Source organism: Dendrobates tinctorius, unplaced genomic scaffold (assembly GCF_039654945.1).
Source record: "Dendrobates tinctorius isolate UK_male_01 unplaced genomic scaffold, ASM3965494v1 ptg000011l, whole genome shotgun sequence".
Taxonomy (NCBI): domain Eukaryota; kingdom Metazoa; phylum Chordata; class Amphibia; order Anura; family Dendrobatidae; genus Dendrobates; species Dendrobates tinctorius.
Window position 1 is genome coordinate 100,994,244 of NW_027361679.1, and position 22,016 is coordinate 101,016,259.

At 41.1% G+C, this 22,016-nt stretch overlaps 1 protein-coding gene across 19 annotated transcripts in view; it reads left to right on the top strand.

Annotated features, from left to right (window-relative positions):
* The window catches only part of ADGRL3 (adhesion G protein-coupled receptor L3), a 948,965-nt gene that overhangs the window by 358,720 nt on the left and 568,229 nt on the right, over nucleotides 1-22,016 (top strand). For all 19 annotated transcript variants that reach the window (XR_012220302.1, XR_012220289.1, XR_012220304.1 and 16 more), the window contains exon 6: nucleotides 10,959-11,759. Coding sequence is in view for 15 of the 19 variants with exons in the window: in XM_073545473.1 (XP_073401574.1) it covers nucleotides 10,959-11,759 (801 nt within the window). In the remaining 4 variants the exon portion in view is untranslated. The remainder of the gene's footprint in view (nucleotides 1-10,958; nucleotides 11,760-22,016) is intronic.

The following is a 22,016-nucleotide window of genomic DNA, read 5'->3' on the forward strand; positions in this document are numbered from 1 at the left end:
CTCTTAGCCTTGTGGTGCCCCATTTGAAACACTCTTCCAATTGGATGTACTCACCATTTATTACCACTCTTTCAGTACAATCACTGAGCCAGTTATGAATTCACCTGGCCATAGCCTTGTCAATCCCACATTTGGTAAGTTTTTCAATAAGAATAGTATGAGATACTTTATCAAATACTTTGATGAAGTTGAGATATAATATATCTACCACATTTCTCTGATTCACCCAGTCAGTGATTCCTTCATATAAGGAAATTAAATTAATCTGGCATGACTTTTTTTTGTTCCAAACCCATGCTGGCTCTGGTCAATTACTGTGTCATAACCCTGGACAGGATGGTTCTGCTTCCATCCTGGTCAGGTCAGGGTTAACTTTAGTGCGCCTATCTTTGGTTCTTGGGCGGCTATCTAATGCTGGCAGTTCCTGGGTCTGGTGTCGGTGACTCTTCCGTATACTCGGCTAGTGGTTGCTGACCCAGGTTACTTCTGTAATTGTTGTGCCTCTGTGCTTATGTGCCTTGCTGTGTATGACCCCGTTCTTCCTCTGCCTCTCACCTCTGTATCATGCTTTGTAATGCACTGTCTCTCCTGGTTATCTGACCCCCTTGGCTTGTCTCCGTTTACTCTTTGTCTTATCCCTAGGTACTATGCTCTCATCTGGCTTGACCCTTAGCTTTCCTTGACCACGTGTATTATCTTTGCCTTGCACTCTGTGCATTTAGTTGCCTTCCCTGCACTCATGAGAGGGGGCTCCGCCTCCTGGTCACGTGACTGCTCAGTGCCAGGTCCTGTGCGCTGCTCACTGCTTAGTCTCGGGTCCTTGTGCACAGCGTGCCTTGTTCCTGCACCCCCTAGGCAGCGCCACATTCTGTATTCTTTTCTAAGTACTTACATACATGCTGTTTAATAACTTGTTCAAAGACCTTTCTGGTATTGAAGTAAGGCTCACATTTGCCCTTATCCAATCTTCTGGGACTTCTTAGTAGTTCTGTAATTTCCTCTGCTTTCTCTTTCAGTATCCTAGGATGCAATTCATCTAGACCAGGAGATGTAAATTAATTTCAATTAGCTAAGTGTTCCTTCACAATCTTTCTGTTTAAAAATAGTGTGGATTCTTTTATTGCTTCGATAGCACAGTTTAAGATCAGTTGATGTTTGCTTTAGCGAGCACAGATGCAAAATAGGAATTTAAAAGTTTGGCCTTGTCACGGACACTGCCGGTACTCACCGGTGCGTGCCCGCTCCCCGGCGCGTCGCCGCTCTTCAGCGCATTCCTGCGGCTGCTGCTCGCCTTGGCTCCCGGCGCGTCGGTGCCCGGCGCATGCGCGCCTCCTCTCTCCCTTTCGCAAGGGACCCTGGGAGCACTGACCCAGTCGCTCTGCCCCTAACATGACGGCGCCCACCAGGTATTTCTGCACGGCGTCGGCAAAGGTAAGACACTTGATTATCACAGTGGGTTAGTGCTGGCGTCCTTGCGCTTAGCGCCGACTCGCACCTCCGGTCCACTGCCTCAGCCGTGCCTGTCAGCCAAGTGCCTCAGCCGTGCCTGTCAGCTCTGTGCCTCAGCTGTGCCTGTCAGCTTCGTGCTTCTGCATTGCCTGTTCACCCTGTGTCAGCCCTGCCTCAGTCCTGTGTCTGTCGTGCCTGTCTGCCCTGTGTCTCAGCCGTTTTCATCCACACTCCGGTATCCCTCGTGGTGGGTCCACATCCCCGGTGCCGTCCTATAGACGCCTCCTTATTTTTGTCCCTTTTTTTCCCTTTTAGCTCCAAGCCCTCGCCAGCCCTGGTCTCCGGCTCCGTTGACCCCCTATGCCTTCCGTTCCAGAGTACTGCCTCCAGTCCTGCTCTCTCTCGTGCTCACTCTGCCTTGCCCTGAGTCGCCCTTTGGCTCCGGCTGTTGTGGTTCTATCTCCCTTGGGCCTGCTCCTAACACTCCCTGTATAGGAGGTGGTCTTCACCTGGTCCGCTCGCCCTTGGGGGCTCTGGAGCCACGACCCAACAGGCCTGTTCAACATCATATTTTACCACTTCACCCTTTTCATCCTGTAAAAATCTTACAGCAGCCTTAACTTTTCATTTGCTTTTGACATACACCCAAAATCCATTTTTATTGATTTTGGTCTCCCTTGTAAGCCTCATTTCATTACTGGTTTTAGCTCTTCTAATGCTTGCCCTGCATTCCCTGCAGACAGTGTTATATTCTTCTTTAGATATGCCCCCTCTTTCCATTTCCATACATTCCTTTTTAGCAAGTGTTTATTTTCTGTGTTCATCCATCCTCGTCTCCTTAAATGCTTTCAGTTATTCCTTCTTTTCAGGATTGTTACTGATTGTGCAGCGAGAATTTCACTTAGCAAAATCTCCCGTCCTTCTGTATTTTAGAACATCCATCCATTGAACCTTTCCTACCCTCTTTCTGAGGCCATTAAAATCTGCCTTTCTGAAGTCCAACCTTAAAGTCTGAGTCCTCGCATGTCTTCCTCCTCTTGTAATCCAAAATTTGGAAATAGCATGATCACTGCTTCCTAAATTCCCAGCCACCTTTACTTCCCTGTTGGTAAGAATTAGGTCCAAGATGACAGATCCTCTTGTTCTTTCTTCTACCTTTTGAAAGATAAAGTTGTCAGCGAGAGGAGATAAGAATTTTCTGGGCTCATTCATTTTGAGATTCCCAACAAATGTCTATATTAGTTAAAATCTCCCATGATCACTGTCATACTTTGAGAACAAAGAAATCTGATGTAAAAAGAAATCATCCATGTCTTCAGTCTGTACAATGGCCTATATTAAATACTTACAATAGTATCCTTTCTATTCTTCTCTCCTTACATTCTTACCCAAACAGTTTCTACAGAGCTACCATTCTCTGAAGGTTGGATCTCTATGGAAATATACACTTTCCTAACATACAATGCAACACCTCCTCCCCCTTGTTAAGCCAGTGTCTTATAAATAAGTTGTAGCCTCCAAGGTTTGTAGTTAAATTGTGTATCATCCCATCAAGTTTCAGTGATGCCCATAACATCATCTCTCTCTTCTTGTGTTGGCAGCTCCAGTGCTCTTTCTTTGTTTCGCATGCTCTGTGCATTTCTATAGCCACATTTTAGTTTGTAGTTGGTTTTTCTTGCTCCTCTATTTTCATTCAGAATTTGTTGTCTTTGTACTTTATTTCCATGTCTGATAGCAGGTTTCTCAACAGAATTCATTAGCTGCATATTTTTTACTGAGCGTATATTTCCCATCCTATATTGCTCTAGTTTACAGTTCTGATGAGTATAGAAATATATCCTGTTTTTTTGTCAGAGTTAACCCATCTCTAGCGAGCAGTCCATCATACAAGTAATTCACTCCACGGTCAGGAAACCAAAAGCGTTGCTGACATTACCATTGATGTAGCCAATTGTTCACCTGTAGAATGTTGTTCATTTTCCTTATTCCATGTCAGTGCACTGGGAGGATGGATGAGATGAAGAACTGCGCTCCCAGTTCCTTCAATTTCTTGCCTAAGTCTTCAAAGTCTCTGCATATACAGTGGGGAAAATAATACACTGCCGATTTTGAAAGTTTCCCACCTACAAAGAATGGAGAGGTCTGTAATTTTATCGTAGCTACTCTTCAACTGTGAGAGACAGAATCTAAAAATAAACACAGAAAATCGCATTGTAGGATTTTTAAATAAATAAATTGAATTTTATTGCATGAAGTAAGTATTTGATCACCTACCAACCAGCAACAATTCTGACTCTTACAGACCTGTTAGTTTTTATTTAAGAAGCCATCCTACTCTGCACTTAATACCTGTTTTATCTGCCCCTGTTTGAACTCGTAACCTGTATAAAAGACACCACTCAATCAATCAAAAATTATAGACCTGCACAAGTCTGGGATGGACTAGAGGAAAATAGGCAAGCGGCTTGGTGAGAAGCCAACAACTGTTTTCACAATTAGAAAATAAAAGAAACACACTATGACTATCAATCTTCATCGATCTGGAGCTCCATGCAGAGTCTCGCCTCATGGGGTAAGGATGATTCTGAGAAAGGTCAGGAATCAGCACAGAACTACTCAGAAGGACTTGGTAAATGACCTGAAGAGATCTGGGATCACAGTCTCAAGCATTACCGATAGTAACACACTACTCTGTCATGGAGTAAAATCCTGCAGGGCACGCAAGTCCCACTGCTCACACCAGCACATGTCCTGGCCTGTTTGAAGTTCGCAAACTACCATCTTGATGTTCCAGAGGAGGTATGGGAGAAAACCATGTGGTCAGATGAGACCAAAATAGAACTTTTTGTTATCAAATTCACTCTCCGTGATTACAGGAAGAAGAAGGATGAGTACAACCCCAAGAACACTGTCCCTATCATGAAGCATCGTAGAGGAACCATCATACTTTGGTTGTGCTTTTCTGCAAAGAGGACAGGATGACTGCACCGTATTGAAGGGAGGATGGATGGGGTCATGTATTGAGAGGTGTTGGCCAATAATTTCCTTTCCTCAGTAAGAGCATTGAAGATGGGTCGTGGATGGGTCTTCCAGCACAGCCAGGGCAACTATTGAGTAGCTCCGTAAGAAGCATTTCAAGGTCCTGGAGTGGCCTAGCCAATCTCCAGACCTGAACCCAATGAAAAATCTTTGGAGGTAGCTGAAACACAATGTTACCCAGTGACAGCCTGATACCTGAAAGATCTGTAGATGAAGAGTGTCTGCAATCTTGGTCCAGAACTATAGGAAATGTCTGAACTCTGTAATTGCAAACAATGGTTTCCGTACCAAATATTAAGTTCTGCTTTTCTATTGTATCAAGTACTTATTTCATGCAATAAAATGCAAATTAATTATGTGAAATTCATACAAAGTGATTTTCTGGATTTTTTTTAAGATTCTGTCTCTCACAGTTGAAGTGTACCTACGATAAAAATTACAGACCTCTCCAGTCTTTGTAGGTGGGAAAACTTGCAAAATCGTCAGTGTATCAAATACTTATTTTCACCACTACTTTTTTGCTGTTTCATTTTGTTCCTACGTGTATTAATGGACGTGGGTAGTCATCTGTAGCGCTAAAGAGTCTTGATACCATATGAGACACATCTTTATTCGGGCATCTGGAAGACAGCACATTCCTCGTGAGGTGATATCCATTAAGGAGTCCCTCATGACCACCACTCTCCTTATCTTCACCACAGCGCTTCTGTCATGATCCAGGCCGGGTTTTCGTCTTGTCTCTCCTTTCCCGGTCTGGTCATGTCAGGGGTTAATTTTCCCTGCCTCGTTCCTGTTTCCGGTCTGCTATATCTCTGTGCTGCAACCTGTGTGCAGTGCCAGTTATATTGTTTACCTTTGGCATGTTTAGCTGTCTCTGGTGAGTTCTTGATATGTCCTGCTGCGTTCATCTGACCCTACCCGTGTTTGCTGACCTTTGGACAGTGTTCAGACTGTGCTGGCTTCAGATGAGGACACAACTGAAGTTGGGACATAGCCTTTACCTAAAGGAACATTTCCCCCAATATAAGATTGGCCCTTAGATGACTGGGAGGTAGAATTTAAGAAAATGATGAAAAAATGTCAACATGCAGTATAGTAGTATGCAGATTCACCTTTACTCATACTTGACAATTTTTTGAGCCATATCTGTTTAACTTTTCAGTCAGCGTAGCTATATGAGTGCTTATTTTTTATGGGATGATTTCTATTTTTAATTATAGTGCCTTGGGGTTACATAATGTGTTGAAAAACTTTCATTATTTGTTTTTTTCTTATTTTCTTTTTACATTTGAGGAGTTGACAGTTTAATTGATAACTTTTTGGGGTACATGTGACTTTTTCATTGCTTTTTATCTCACTTTATTATAACTTGTAAGGATTAAATTAAAACTTTTTTTTCCCTAATTTTCAAGTTTTTTACTGATTTGAGCTTCAATGACCTTGATCGGTCATATAATACACAAGTGTAGTTAACCTGTCAGCATAATGCTACTGGGCATTGTTAGACTCAGCCTCTGAATATAATAGAAGGGCTATGATGGCAACTAGAGTTGAGCGACTTTGGTCGGATCGGGTTTCGTGAAACCCGAATGAAACAAAATAAGTTTCAGATGAAACTCGTCCGACTAGAGCAAAACAAAGTCGGAGTTTCGTCCGAAACCCGACCCCAATGCAAGTCAATGGGAAATAAAAGTCGGACGAAACTCCGACTTTGTTTTGCTCTAGTCGGACGAGTTTCATCTGAAACTTATTTTGTTTCATTCGGGTTTCACGAAACCCGATCCGACCAAAGTCGCTCAACTCTAATGGCAACAATAGGATTCATAGGCAGACCCCGTAACATCATGACAATGCATTGAAACCACTGCTGTCAATTCCACTGGTGGGTTGATGGGCTGACAGAAGGAGCCCCCCTTGCATTAATAGTACCCACACAATCAGCATGGTATAGACAGGATATTCATCATTGAGCATTTTGTAAGTACTATTAATATATATATATGTGTCTCAGCAGATTAGGGATTAACACCTACACCACAAATTACCCAATGTCTAATAGCAGCAGTGTAGATAAGATTTTCTTACAAACCTCAACCATAAACCTCATAAATTATCAGTGTAAATGAATGTGCAGTGTGAATTTACAAGCCACAGCATATAATTATGGGCATACAATAAGCGCCATAGAATAAATGGTACTATAATAATAATAATAATAATAATAATACAATAATTATATGAGGCTGCAAATACTTGTAATTTCCACTTAGTGGTAACTTACAGCGGGAGGAGTGGAATCTGTGATCCGTCTCCTTTCTCTGTATGGATTTAGATGACTTAATGAGAGGTAATAACATGCCCGTTTGTTAATGTTATCACCTCTACCTGTCAGGGAGACTCTGGCTGGTATGGGGTGCTCTCTTAGGCCAGTTTCACACGTCAGTGGCTCCGGTACGTGTAGTGACAGTTTTCTCACGTACCGGAGACACTAACCACACATAGACACATTCTAATGAATGTGTCTATGCAGATGTTAGCATGTTTTCACGGACCGTGTGTCCGTGTGCAAAATACGCTGACATGTCCGTTTTTGTGCAACAGCACGGATCTCACGGACCCATACAAGTCAATGGGTCCGTGTAAACACGTAGCGCACACGGATGGCGTCTGTGTGCCGTCCGTGTGCGTTTTTAGGAGTCATAGGGTTAATATTCAAACCAATTATTTCACTACGCGGACACGGACAGCATACGGATGGTACACACGGACATACAGATAGCACACGGATCACACACGGATGGCCTACGTATACACACGGACACGGATAGCTCCGGTACCGGTTTTTCAGGTACCGGAATTATCTGGACGTGTGAAACTGCCCTTACATAGTATGGCTACAGTGGTCTATTTTGTACTAAGAAGATTACAAAAGCAATGCAGACAGATACACCGGCAACAGTTCAAGCTGATTTTGTGCTCACTGGAAGGCAACATGTGTGATGGTTGCAGAAGCTCTTGAACAGAAGTTTATGGTTAATATATAGTAATGACCTAACACTGGTGGCACTTTGTGTGTACTTGCAATAGAGCGAGAGCAAGCACTTCAGCAGCTCTTCTGCTGTTTCTTCCACAAGGTGACAAGTCCCTCTCATGGTAACCTCTCTTAGCAGCGATTCCCTGCAGTAGATCTTGCCTGGCAACTTGCACCCTATTGTGGCGTACCCACCTTATTATAGACTCACAGTTTCTCACACATCAACCGCTGTGTCTGGATGTTTCTGATGTGGTGATTCCCTTCTCACGCAGGTTTTCGCACTCTACTTGTGCAGCAGTCCTCAACAAGTCTCTATGTTCCTCTCTGTTGTGGCAAATCTTTGCTCTTGTGGCAGCTTATCCTTGCGCTGTCCATGGATATGCTCTTCACTCACTGTTAAAAGCCTCTAAATAGCCCCCAGTTTCTTTGTTCTGGCGGTTCTCTTTTCCACGTGGGCTAATCTCTTTCACCGATACTTCTTGGACCCTTGGCAGAGCACATGAATTGCAGTACAAGCTGGAGCTTCTTACCTGCTCACTTTGTTCCTAATTAGTCCTTAGAGGTGGCACTTAAGTTCGCAAATGTTGCACTCCCATTACTTGCTAGATTTGTTTCTTGCGGATGTATTCTACTGGGCCTTCTCCCATCTTCTGCAATTTTGCACAGCAAGTTCAGTGTGGTAATGGTTAAAATTGCAAATGTTTATAGAAACAAGCAAATTACCTCTTACTAAAAATCATCTCTGTTCTAGGCCAGGCGTGCAGGGCTTGCAAGCTCTTTGATATAGACCTTACCAGCGCTGTTCTGACGATAACTGGATCTGGCCAGGTTTAGCGCTCTTGTGCTACTCCACAATCAATCTCTGCTTGCATCAATAAAAAGACAATGATTGCAGGAGTAATCAGTTAAATTATGCGCCCTAAATAGTGATGAGCGAGTATACTCGTTGCTCGGGTGTCCTCCGAGTATTGTGGCGTGCTCAGAGATTTAGTTTTCATCGCCTCAGCTGCATGATTTGCGACTGCTGGACATCCTGAATACACGTGAGGAATGCCTGTTTGTTAGGAAATTCCCACATGTATTGGTCTAGCAGCTGAGACGAAGAAAACTAGATCTCCGAGCACACCAAAATATACCATATATATATACCGGTTATATAATGTGTGTGTGTGTGTGTACATGTATTTTTTGCACTTTTTTCAATCCCCATAAGGGTCCTAAACCTGTAGTTTATAATGTAATTATACACAGGCAAATGCCAGTTAGGTAACATAGCCGACATCGGCCGCATATCAAGCAAGCTCAACTCCATTCACCCCACAGCGCCCTGTGATGAAAATGTACATCCTGGGTTACTTAGGGGTTAAACAAGTCTTAAATAAGTCGTCATCACTTTTTACAAGTCTTTGATGAATAATTGCATTCTTTGGGTGACTCTGTAGTACCTTTTTTTCAAACTTCTGCATTGTGCATTTCCTTCGTTGCCATTTTACCTCTTGTTGTGTCCCTCCAGTTTGGCAGTGCACAGTATATACCGATTATACAGCTTTGAGGCTCGTGCACACACCTGTAATAATCGGACAAGTGCCATCCGTTGTTTTGACGGACTGCACTTGCCACCATGTTATTCTATGGGGCTGTGTACTTGTCCGATAACCAGATGGCACTCGGCTCTTTATGTCTATGGGTTCCATGGAGAACATCGGACCGCACTCGGATGATATCCGAATGCAGTGCGAAGTTCACGGACACACTGCAGGTAGAAGATGGAGAAAGTTGTTTTTTTGTTTTTTTTTCTCCACATCCAAAAAAATCAGAACACACTCTGATCACACTGTGATCAAACTCTGATCAGAGTATGATTGGCATCATCCAAGAAAATCGGTCATTTGACCCTTGCTTTAGGGAGTACCCAGATTCACTGTTTTTGTACATCCGGCTTTACAAAAAAATGAAAAAGAAATAAAGCTGTTTTATGTGTACCAAAGTGGTAAATGGTACAGCTAGCTGTGCAAACCAAATAAGCCCTCACTCGATCTGTAAGAAAAAAAAAAGAAAAAAAAATCTGTCTATTTCCTTGTGGAATAGTGAAACGATATCATTGGGTATCTTCATAATCCTACCCAATGTACATATGTGAATAAATAAAAAACAATTACAGATGTATTTTTTCATCTCTAGTAACAAATATTGGAAATGTATCCAAAATATGCATGCAAAAACTACGCCCTCACACGGCACTTTTTACTGAAAAATATAAAAAAAAGTTGTATGTTGATGGTGAGTAAAAAAAACAGCCAAACTTTATTTTCTATGTTTTTCTGCTCAAAAGCAAACTTAAAAAACTATATATGTTGTATTATCATTATCATATTGACAAGCAGACTAATTTTTCAAAGGATGAAGTGTTTTAAAAACAATAAAAAGTATAATAAAAAGTATTCAAAAAGTGTCGCAAAATGGCACCATGAAAATCTACAGCTCATCGAACCCAAAACAAGCCCTCACACAGCTCCTTTGACAGAAGGATGTAAACTGTATGGCTCTGTGAATATGAACTCAAATGATTAATATTTTTTTTTTGCAGTTTATTGTACAAAAGTGATAAAACTACCGTTTGTAAATTTGGTATTGCCGTAATGGTCAGGATTATAGCATACATCGCTGCTGCTGCCAGTCACTGAGCTCGTAGCTTAGGGCTCATACTCACTTGCAAGAGACTCACACGTGCAAGTCTCTCGCATGAAAACCGGCACTGCCGCCGGCACTCCGACCGGAGTGTGCAGCTACATGTATTTCTATGCCGCCGCACGCTCCGGTCTGAGTACCGGCTGCAGTGCCGGGTTTTCATGCGAGAGACTCACACGAGAATCGTGCGAGTCTCTCGCAAGTGAGTATGAGCCCTAAGCTACGAGCTCAGTGACTGTCTGCAGCAGTAATGTGCAGTGTAGTTGTGATGTCACCACTGTCGCCTATGAACAAAAACCAGAGCAGATCCAGATTGCCGGGATGGGTGAGTTGTTTTATACTTTTACAACTCTTAGCACAAACAAAATGTTATGTTTCTAAACACCTAGAAGTCTTTATTTGTGTGGCATAAGAGAAAATTTAAAACATAAAAAAAGGACTAAATTGCTGTTTTTTTTTGTCTTCTCTCTCATAAAGAGTGAATTGAAGTTAGTTAATAAGTTATTTATACTCGAAAATGGTGCCACTGACATATACAACTCAGCCTACAAAAAACAAGCCTTCTTGTGATCATAGTAATGGGTAAAAGACGTGTAACTGTGGGAGAATAAAAAAAGAAAATAGTCCTCTACCTGTTGTTAAAGGAGTCTTTTTCATTCATTTGCTTTGTTTCTACCATTATTCTGGACAGTTTTTCTTTACTACAGTGTTGCTGACTGCTAATAAGAAACTATTTGTCTCCTTGCAGTGTTTCTTTGCCCTGGGATGCTAAAGGGAGTTTATCAGAGTGAACACTTATTTGAATCTGATCACCAATCAGGAGCATGGTGTAAAGATCCTTTGCAGGCATCTGATAAGATATATTACATGCCATGGACTCCCTATAGAACTGACACCCTAACGGAGTACTCTTCTAAGGATGACTTCATTGCTGGACGACCAACTACGACTTACAAGCTTCCTCATAGAGTAGATGGTACCGGCTTTGTTGTCTATGATGGAGCTCTCTTTTTTAATAAGGAACGTACCAGGAATATAGTCAAGTTTGACCTTAGGACACGAATTAAAAGTGGAGAGGCTATTATCGCAAGTGCCAATTATCATGACACGTCTCCTTATAGATGGGGTGGTAAATCGGATATTGATCTTGCGGTTGATGAAAACGGACTTTGGGTCATTTACGCAACAGAACAAAATAATGGGAGAATAGTGATAAGTCAACTTAACCCTTATACCCTGCGAATCGAAGGAACCTGGGATACTGCATACGATAAGCGCTCTGCATCCAATGCCTTCATGGTTTGTGGGATATTGTATGTGGTAAAGTCTGTTTATGAAGATGATGATAATGAAGCCACTGGGAATAAAATCGATTACATATATAACACAGACCAGGCCAGCGATGATTATGTTGATATACCATTCCCAAACTCATATCAGTACATTGCTGCTGTGGATTACAATCCTCGGGACAACTTACTTTATGTATGGAACAATTATCATGTAGTGAAGTATTCTCTGGATTTCGGAATTTTGGACAGCAAATCAGGTATGTCTGCCATACGTTTCACTACAGCATTGTTATATTAGCTTGCAATAACATATTAGTATAACATAATATATATATATACACGCACACATACACTATACATATATATTTATTATATATATATATGGTATATATAATCATATATATATATATATATATATATATATATATATATATATATATATATATATAGTGTTACTGCCAAGCCAGGTGAGATAATATTTTTGTTGGCTTATTTGTGTAAGACTTTCAGGGCATCCATTTTTTTTTTTAAGAATTCAGTTTATTGATTGCTTTTTGCAGCAGCTTTCTTATCAATGAAATTGATGGCATATTATCAGGATTCACCAACACTGTCTAATAATTCGGACTCCTACCAACTGCGAGAATTTTTTCTCCAACTTTTGGCTGCAATAATTCTCCATTTATGTAGTCTTTGCTTTTTGAGATGGTAAAAAAATAATTTCTTCTGTAAAATGTGGGATGTTGAGGGAAGGAACCCTGTAATAATTGGGGGCTAATACTATTTTTGGTTAGTAGCAGTTGGATGGGCCATCCTGTGTTCAGGTTATCCAAAGAAATGTTAGCTATACCTGTAAAGTGATGCAAAATGAAAAAAAAAAAAATGGTAAAGTTTATTACATGTGAACAGGGCTGATTCTAGCTTTTCTGTTTCTTGAGGCAAAAACTAATGCTTTCCCTCCACCCCCCCTCAAAAAAAAATTGCATTCAATATAAAAATCTAAAATTGTCCTTTTCCAGCTTAAATGTAACATTTATATGGGCAGTATGCATAGTTATATCACATCAATGAATAAGCATACATAAATATGTACCATGTACATATGTACGACAGTGAAAATAGCACGTATGTCTATATCTATACATTTGTATACAAATACATGCATGTATTATACATGTGACATACACATCCATTATATATACATGCATTGCACATGATACTCACATAATTCATACCTCCCAACCATCCTGGATCCAGACTATACTAAATTTAGGGAGTTGTCCCAGTATCCTTAGAAGTCCGGGGTATGTCCTGACTTCAAATGCATCTATGTACTTAGAGTATACATACAGTAGAATATAATAGTGAAGAAATGAGCCGACAGACTCTTGCTTCTCCATTACTTTTAGGGAGAGCCTTAAGGCTCTGTGTTGTGTGACTGTGGGGGCACCATACCAGGGGAAGAGTCTTGAGGAGATCATTTGCATATTCCCAGTGCCTTCTGGGATAAGTGAAGAGTCTCCGCGAGCTCAACGATCACTGGGTTTTGGCCGTTGCAGCTGAAAAGAGGAAATCGGAAAAAACGATTTTGGCTCATCTTTCATCGTTTTTAAGAAATCTCAAGATGGAAGAGGCCAGGAGCCATTTGGTGAGCTGCATTTCTTGCTACATGTTCACAGATTTACCAGTGGAAAAGCCAAACTTCACATGCAACAAATGCAAGCTTGTGTCCCTGTTGGAGGAAAAGTTGCAAAATCTCGAAGAGAGGTTAGCTACGTTGAAGATCATTAAGGAAGGTGAAGAGTTCTTGGACAGAGCAGAATTATCTCTTCATGTTACAGAAAGAGAAGAAATTCGAAGTGCACCTAAAGAAACAGAGGAATGGAGACATGTGACCCAGAGAAGCAAGAGGATCAGGAGGCAGTCAGCACCCATACTGCTCAGAAACCAGTACCAGGCTCTCACGCAGGAAAACGATGAAGAAATACATCAGGATAAGACTTTGCCCACAAACATCAACCTTGTACGCCTTCAGAGTCCTCCTGGATGGAGAAAGAAAAATGTTGTGAAGAAGAAACGGAGAGTGGTGGTCATGGGGGATTCCCTGTTGAGAGGAACAGAGGCCGCTATCTGCAGACCGGATATAACTTCAAGAGAAATGTGCTGTCTTCCAGGTGCAAAAATTAAAGATGTGTCTGACAGGATATCAGGACTCTTAAGACCTACAGATGACTACCCATTCCTGCTACTACATGTGGGGACAAATGACACCGCAAGAAACGACCTGGAAACCATCTGCAGAGACTTTGAAGACTTAGGCAAGAAAGTGAAAGAACTGGGAGCGCAGGTGGTCTTCTCTTCCATCCTCCCAGTGGATGGCCATGGAACAAGGAGGTGGAATAAGATTCTGCAGGTGAACAACTGGCTACGTCGATGGTGCCGTCAGCAACGATTTGGATTTCTGGATCACGGAGTGAACTACTTATACGATGGACCACTTGCTAGAGATGGGGTGCACCTTACGAAGACTGGAAAGCGTGTATTTGGAAGTCGCCTTGCTACACTTGTAAGGAGAGCTTTCAACTAGAACAACACGGGAAGGGAAGCAAAAGACCAGAAAAAGCCATACACCTGACAAATGCTATTGAGAACTCTGCTATTAGAAGTGGAAAGGAAGAACAAAGACAAAAGAATCTAAATAATAAAAATATTGGAGAAAGAGAAACCAATCACAAACTAAAATGCTTCTATACTAATGCACAAAGCATGGGCAACAAACAAGGAGAATTGGAAATACTAACACAGGAAAAGAAATATGATGTCATTGGAATCACTGAAACTTGGTGGGACAATACACATGATTGTAATACAAGACTAGAAGGATACAACTTATTTGCAAGAAACAGACTTGATAAACGAGGAGGGGGTGTCGCATTGTATGTTAGAAACACGTATATCTGCACAGAGATTGAAGCTTCAGAGACTGGGAGTTCTGTGGAAACTGTTTGGGTAAGAATACAAGGACAGAACAATGGAAAGGACACCATTGTAGGCATTTACTACAGGCCGCCTGTGCAAGCTGAAGATATGGATGAACTCTTTATGCATCAAATGGCCAAGTTCTCCAAAAAATATGACATAGTTGTCATGGGAGATTTCAACTATCCAGACATTTGTTGGGAATCTCTCTCAGGCAAAACTAACAGGTCAAGGAAATTCTTATCCTCTCTTGCTGACAACTTTATCTTCCAAAAGGTAAGGGAGAAAACAAGGGGATCTGCTACCTTGGATCTAATCCTTATAAACAGGGAGGAAATGGTTGAGGAGGTAAAAGTGGCTGGGACCCTAGGAGGTAGCGACCATGCTATTTTAGAATTTTGGATAACTAGAGGCGGAAGACCTGTGAAGACTCAGACGTCAAGGTTAGATTTCAGAAAGGCAGATTTTAAGGGATTCAGAAAGAGAATTGGAGGGATCCAATGGCTGGATATCCTAAAAGACAAAAATGTCCAGGAGGGATGGGAAATCTTGAAAAATGAAATTCTCAAAGCACAGTTGTTAACAATTCCGAAAAGAGGGAAGAATAGGAAGCAGTTAAGGAAACCAGGATGGATGAACACAGAACTTAAGCACATGCTAAAAAGGAAGAAAAAAATGTTTATAAAATGGAAAGAGGGAGGCATATCTAAAGAAGAATATAATGCTGTCTGCAGAACCTGCAGGGCACAAATCAGATTATCTAAAGCTGAAAATGAATTGAGGCTTGCAAGAGATGTCAAAAACAATAATAAAGGATTTTGGGGATATGTCAAAAGTAAAAGAAAAGTCAAAGATGCTATAGGATTTTTACAGGATGAAAATGATGAAATGGTAAGACAGGATGTTGAGAAGGCTGAACTTTTAAATTCCTATTTTGCATCTGTTTTCTCTCAGAAAGGAAATGTAACATCAACTGTTATTCACTGTCCTATTAAGGGAATAGAAGAATCCAGGATATCTATAAACAGAAAGATAGTGAGGAAACACTTAGCTAACCTAAATAAATTCAAGTCTCCAGGTCCAGATGAATTACACCCCAGAGTACTGAAGGAGATAGCAGAAGAAATTTTTGAACCCCTCTCCATAATCTTTGAAAATTCTTGGAGAACAGGAGAAGTGCCAGAAGACTGGAGAAGAGCAAATGTTGTTCCTATCTTCAAAAAGGGGAAGAAGGTGGACCCAGGGAACTATAGGCCGGTGAGTCTGACTTCTATACCAGGAAAGATCTTTGAACAAATTATTAAACAACATGTATGTCAATACCTTGATAAGAATGAAGTGATTAAACAGAGTCAGCATGGGTTTGTAACTAATAATTCATGTCAGACTAACTTAATTTCCTTCTATGACGGTATCACTGATTGGGTGGATCAAGGAAATGCTGTAGATATAGTATATCTTGACTTCAGCAAAGCATTTGACAAAGTCTCTCATACAATCCTTATTGAAAAAATGACTAAGTATGGAATGGACAAGGCAACTGTTAGGTGGACTCATAACTGGCTTAGTGATCGGACCCAAAGAGTGGTCGTAAATGGCTGCACATCCAGTTGGAAGAATGTCTCAAGTGGAGTACCACAGGGCTCTGTCCTGGGCCCTGTATTGTTCAACATCTTTATCAACAATTTAGATGAAGGAATTGAGGGTAAACTGATTAAATTTGCTGATGACACAAAGCTAGGAGGGATAGCTAATACTAGAGAAGAGAGAGAGAGGATTCAAAAAGATTTAAATAAACTGGAGAAGTGGGCAGCAACTAACAGAATGGTTTTTAACAGGGAGAAATGCAAAGTACTACATCTGGGCAATAAAAATGAAAAAAGCATATATAGAATGGGAGGAATAGGGCTAAGTGACAGCACATGTGAAAAAGACTTGGGTATACTAATAGATCACAGACTGAATATGAGTCAACAGTGTGATGCAGCAGCAAAAAAGGCAAATGCAATTCTAGGATGTATTAACAGAAGCATACAGTCTAGATCACGTGAAGTCATTATTTCCCTCTACTCCTCTTTGGTCAGACCTCATCTGGAATATTGTGTCCAGTTTTGGGCACCACATTTTAAAAAAGACATCAACAAACTGGAGCAAGTTCAGAAAAGAGCGACCAGAATGGTGACCGGTCTGCAAACCCTGTCTTATGAGGAAAGGTTGCAGGATTTGGGAATGTTTAGTTTGCAAAAGAGAAGACTGAGAGGAGACTTAATAGCTGTCTACAAATATCTAAAGGGCTGTCACATTGTAGAAGGATCAACTTTATTCTCATTTGCACAAGGAAAGACTAGAAGCAATGGGATGAAACTGAATGGGAGGAGACACAGATTAGATATTAGAAAAAACTTTTTGACAGTTAGAGTGATCAATGAGTGGAACAGGCTGCCACGAGAAGTGGTGAGTTCTCCTTCAATGGAAGTCTTCAAACAGAGGCTGGACAGACATCTGACTGGGATGATTTAACGAATCCTGCTTTGAGCAGGGGGTTGGACCAGATGGCCCAGGAGGTCCCTTCCAACTCTACGATTCTATGATTCTATGATTCTATTCTGTCTTGGGGGACAGTGCGATCATCGGACTGTGTGCATGTAGAGGACTGAGGTGTGCATCATTGTGCAGGGGGACTGTGGGGCACATTCTACTGTATGGTGAAATGTACTGTGTGGCATCATATAATATATAATTACCTTGCAATGTCTTCACATCCTGTTCTGTCCAGATGTGTCTAGATCCCAGAATTCCAAGCAGCAGAAGTTCACCAATTGCCATACTGGGACACCCAAGTGATTGGTGTCTCAATATGGAAACTGCCGGTGGTACCAGCCTCTTACACGGTACCACCAGCAGAACACAGTCGCACCACACACACACACACTGTATACACCGTACGCACCACACACACACACACACTGTATACGCCGTGCGCAGCCTCTTGCACTGTACCACTAGTGGAACACCGTCGCGAACACTCCGCCACCGGGATCAGCCGAATGATTCACTGACCGCCGCCATCTTTGTACAGGAGGAGCCCATGCAAAGTTTTAATGTGACCACCACTGTCTGCAGAAAGATGGCGGCTGTCTGATTTATTGCACCTGCGCAAATTCCACGCAGGCGCAGTGAATCATTCGGCTGATCTCAGGCGGAGACAGCTCAAACAAGAGAACACATGAAGGAAGAAGACAACACAGTGGTATAGTATGGGGCATCATACTATTTGGGGGGAATATACTGAGAGGACTTAAGTCTATATGTGTGGGGTATTATTCTATATATGGGCGATTCCATGGTAACTTACATTACATTCACAAGCCAAAAACTGAGTTAATAATGGCTACAGACTGTTCTTTGAAGGCAGGCACAAAAATGAGTGAATGTATATTGTACATTACACTATTCTCAATAGACTTCAACACAGTTTGATTTTTCAACAATACAAATTAAATACAAAATACAGTGTTATTACTTGGTAACTTACGTGACACAAAAAGGAAAGGCAATTGTCCATATCATGAGACTGCCAAATTTTCTGTTCTGGTGAACAGGGGAGAAGCACTATTTTTATTGTATTAAAACACCATAGCCTAAGCAACTTTAACAAATGTATTTTAACCTCTCAAGTTAAATGCAACAGTTTTTATTACAAAAAATGTAGGTAACTTACGTTACAACACAATATAGTAACTTACATTACAAAACAAAGCATGTGTTCAACTTTGCCAGTGTTAATATTTGAGAAGGCAAACTGACTTTATTTAGACGAAACATAGGCAGCATGTGAATTCATTGGTGTGAACTACATATGTAGACTAAAATTTAGCATAAAAATGTAATCAGTCAATATTCATACTTCAATTGTCAACATTTTTGCAGAGTGGAAATTTTCATTACAAAATATGACCGTTGATCAATTACATAATGTAGACTACAGGAAAGATGTATATCTTTGTACCATGTTAGCCAGTAGATAGAAAAATATATACTTGTATGCCTGATCACAGCACCATGGACATGAAATTACTTGTAATGAAAGGTAACTTCACAACTCAGAGAGACAGAAGAGTCTGTGAGTACAAGCTCATAACGACCTTTGACACTCACAATGCAGGAATGAGTGTGTCGCATAGATTTATGTCTTTTTACATCAATTAAGGAATTTGCTCCTAAGACCTTGTGGGGGCATTACGCAACACAGAACCAGACCCCAATCAGAGGACAATAAAACTTTCACTCCTTATCTATGAACTGGTCCAATATTTATGGCCATAACTGTCTATCACTCCCCATAATGATAATTCTCCTTCACGTCACTTGTCTTATCTATTGCGTTATTTCTGTGCTGTGTTGTGTATAAATATGTGATTCTTCAGATTTTGTATTAGTCAATGCCTGATGAAGAGACCTGAGTAGTCTCAAAAGCTTGCAATTTGTTACCATCTTTTCAGTTAGCCATTAAAAGGTATCAACCACTGAGGACTCTCAATTCTGAATATTTTTCTATAATGTAGACTAAGTTTTAATCTAGGCCTACATATGTGGTCCAGTCCAATGAATTCAGACACAGCTAATGAAGAACTTCAACAAGGATGTAAATTTGTGCTCACTGCTCATTTAACTTTCTGACTAATCAAAAAATTCCCAAATGTCCATAGAACCCATTTTCAGGGGAGGATCAACCTTTCTTAAAATTTGACAGACATCATAATACATTCCATCATCTTTAGATGGGCATTTCCAGGTATTTTTATTCTTGCCATAGAGTTCCATGGTTTTCACTTTCATCTCATTGCGTGCAACCTCAGTAACCACTCCATGATACTTTCTACCATCATACATTACTTCAACCCAGTCATCAACTTTGTATTCAATATCGGGGTACTTGCAGTTATTAGCATTGTAATAGACCATGTTTTTAGTGGTTCTAAAGCCAATAATATATTCTAAAGTTACAATTACAATCCGCAGCATGTCAATTCTTTGTGCGGATTCCGCTGCAGTTTCACACCTTATCCATTATGAGGTGTGAAACCGCAGGGCTAAACCACAAGCTAAACCGCAGCTCTCAAAAGTACGTGTGCACATAGCCTAAGTGTTGTCCAAAAATTGAAAGGCAGGTAACTTACATTGAAAAGCTGAAGTAACTTACGTTACAAGGCTGATGGTAACTTACGTTACAATAAGTTTACTTGATACAGAAACTGTGAAACTTTTAGCAGCAACATGAAACTTAGTGAATCTTTAATACATTATGCAATATAAGAACACTGAAAGTTATAACTTAATTTATGCTTATTTCTCATTCCTACAAAAACTTTTTATCTTTTTGGTAACTTACGTTACTGAGAAAATGTCTACAATGGATATGTGCAAAATTTCTGGTAAACAATAATCTTACAGAACCAAAGATATTATAGGATTTTGGTTTCCTAAAAGTACTTCTTTTATGTTTACTGAACTTAAGTTATGCATGTTGCTAGTTAATAGTAATCCACTTACCAATATAGCCTGTTACTGTATAATTCCAGTAAGAACAGTAGGTGTTCACATGCAACCCTCTGCCATCTTGGAAATATATGGAATTTGAAAGAAGCAGTGTTGCCACCTTATGCCATGTGTAATGAAGTACCAACTTACAAAAAATTAACTATTTCCAAAATATTTGAAAATTTTGAAAATATTCCTTCTCAGCATGGAATCGGCCATATGGGGATGTAATGCGGCATAATTATACTGTGTGGAGGCCTAAGGCTAGTTTCACACTAGCGTTTTTTAGCGCTGCGCTTCGTGCGCGTCCATGCGCCTGCGTCCTGTGCCCCTATCTTTAACATGGGGGCGCATGGTCTAGCGTATGCATGCGTTCGTATGCGTTTTCGTGCGTATGCGTTTTTTTGTAGTGTGCGCCTAGGTGCGCCGGACGCAACCTGTTGCATTTTTGGTCCGTCCGACCTGTCTCAAAAAAACGCTTGCGCACGGAATGCCCAAAAAAATCACATTACAGTCTATGGGAGCGCAGGCGTGCGCATGGACATACGCACACCTGCGTTTAAAATCGCATGCGTTTTAAGAGGTAACAGGGCTAGAAGCTGGTTAAAACGCATGCGCATAAAATAAGCAAACGCATACAAAATGCATGATGCGTTTTTTGTATGCGATTTCATTGCGCACGAAGCGCAGCGCTAAAAAACACTAGTGTGAAACTAGCCTAACTCCATAAAAAGTGGTGCTGTAATGTGTCGAAACACTAATTGGCTTCAGTAGGAGCAATATTTATGTGTGGGCACATATAAAGATCTGGCCAAGGATAGGGAAGTGGCTTAGCATAAAATAGAAATTGAAGTAGTATGCTACTCGGTATGTATCCCTCTTTTTAACAGTTGGGCGGTATGCATACGTATACCGTGGGGAAAATAAGTATTTAATACACTGCTGATTTTGAAAGTTTTCCCACCTACACAGAATGGAGAGGTCTTTAATGTTTACCATAGCAACACTTCAACTGTGAGAGACAGGATCTAAAAATAAAAAAAAAAACAGAAAATCACATTGTATGATTTTTAAATACTTAAAGGGAACTTTTCACCAGGTTTCGCCAATATAAGATACGGTCACTGCCTTTCAGGGCTTATCTACAGCAATCTATAATGCCCCCGATCCGACCTGCAAGATAAGAAAAATAAGTTTTATTATACTCACCTGGAAGGGCGGTCCGGTCCGATGGGTGTCGCAGGTCCAGATCCGGCGCCTCCCATCTTTTGGCGATCCCGCCCTCCTGCTTGCTTCACAGGCTCAATGGCATCGCACTCCTGTGCAAGCATACTTATCTGCCCTATTGAGGGCAGAGCAAATTCCTGCAGTGCGCAGGCGCTGGGTCTCTCTGACCTTTCCCGGCACCTGTGCACTGCAGTACTTTGCTATGCCCTCAAGAGGGCAGAGAAATACACTTGTGCAGGAGCGCGATGCCAGGGAGCCATGAAGCAAGCAGGAGGGCGGGATGGCAAGAAGATGGGAGGCACCTGACCCGGACCTGCAACACCCCTCGGTGAGTATAATAAAACTTATTTTTCTTATCTTTCAGGTGGATCAGGGGCTTATCTACAGCATTATAGAATGCTGTAGATAATCCCTGAAAAGCAGCGTCCGTATCTTAGATCGGCCAAAACTGCTGACAGGTTCGCTTTAAATTGAATTTTATTGCATGAAATAAGTATTTGATCACCTACCAACCAGTAAGAATTATGTCCCTCACAGACTTGTTAGTTTTTCTTTAAGAAGCCCTCCTACTCTGCACTCATAACCTGTGTTAATTGCACCTGTTTTAACTGGTTACCTGTATAAAAGACACCTGTCCACACACTCAATCAATCACACTCCAACCTCCAAAATGGAAAAAACACAAGCCGACTGTCAATCTTCCTCGGTCTCGGGTTCCATGCAAGATCTCACCTCATCATGGGATAAGGGTGATTCTGAGAAAGATC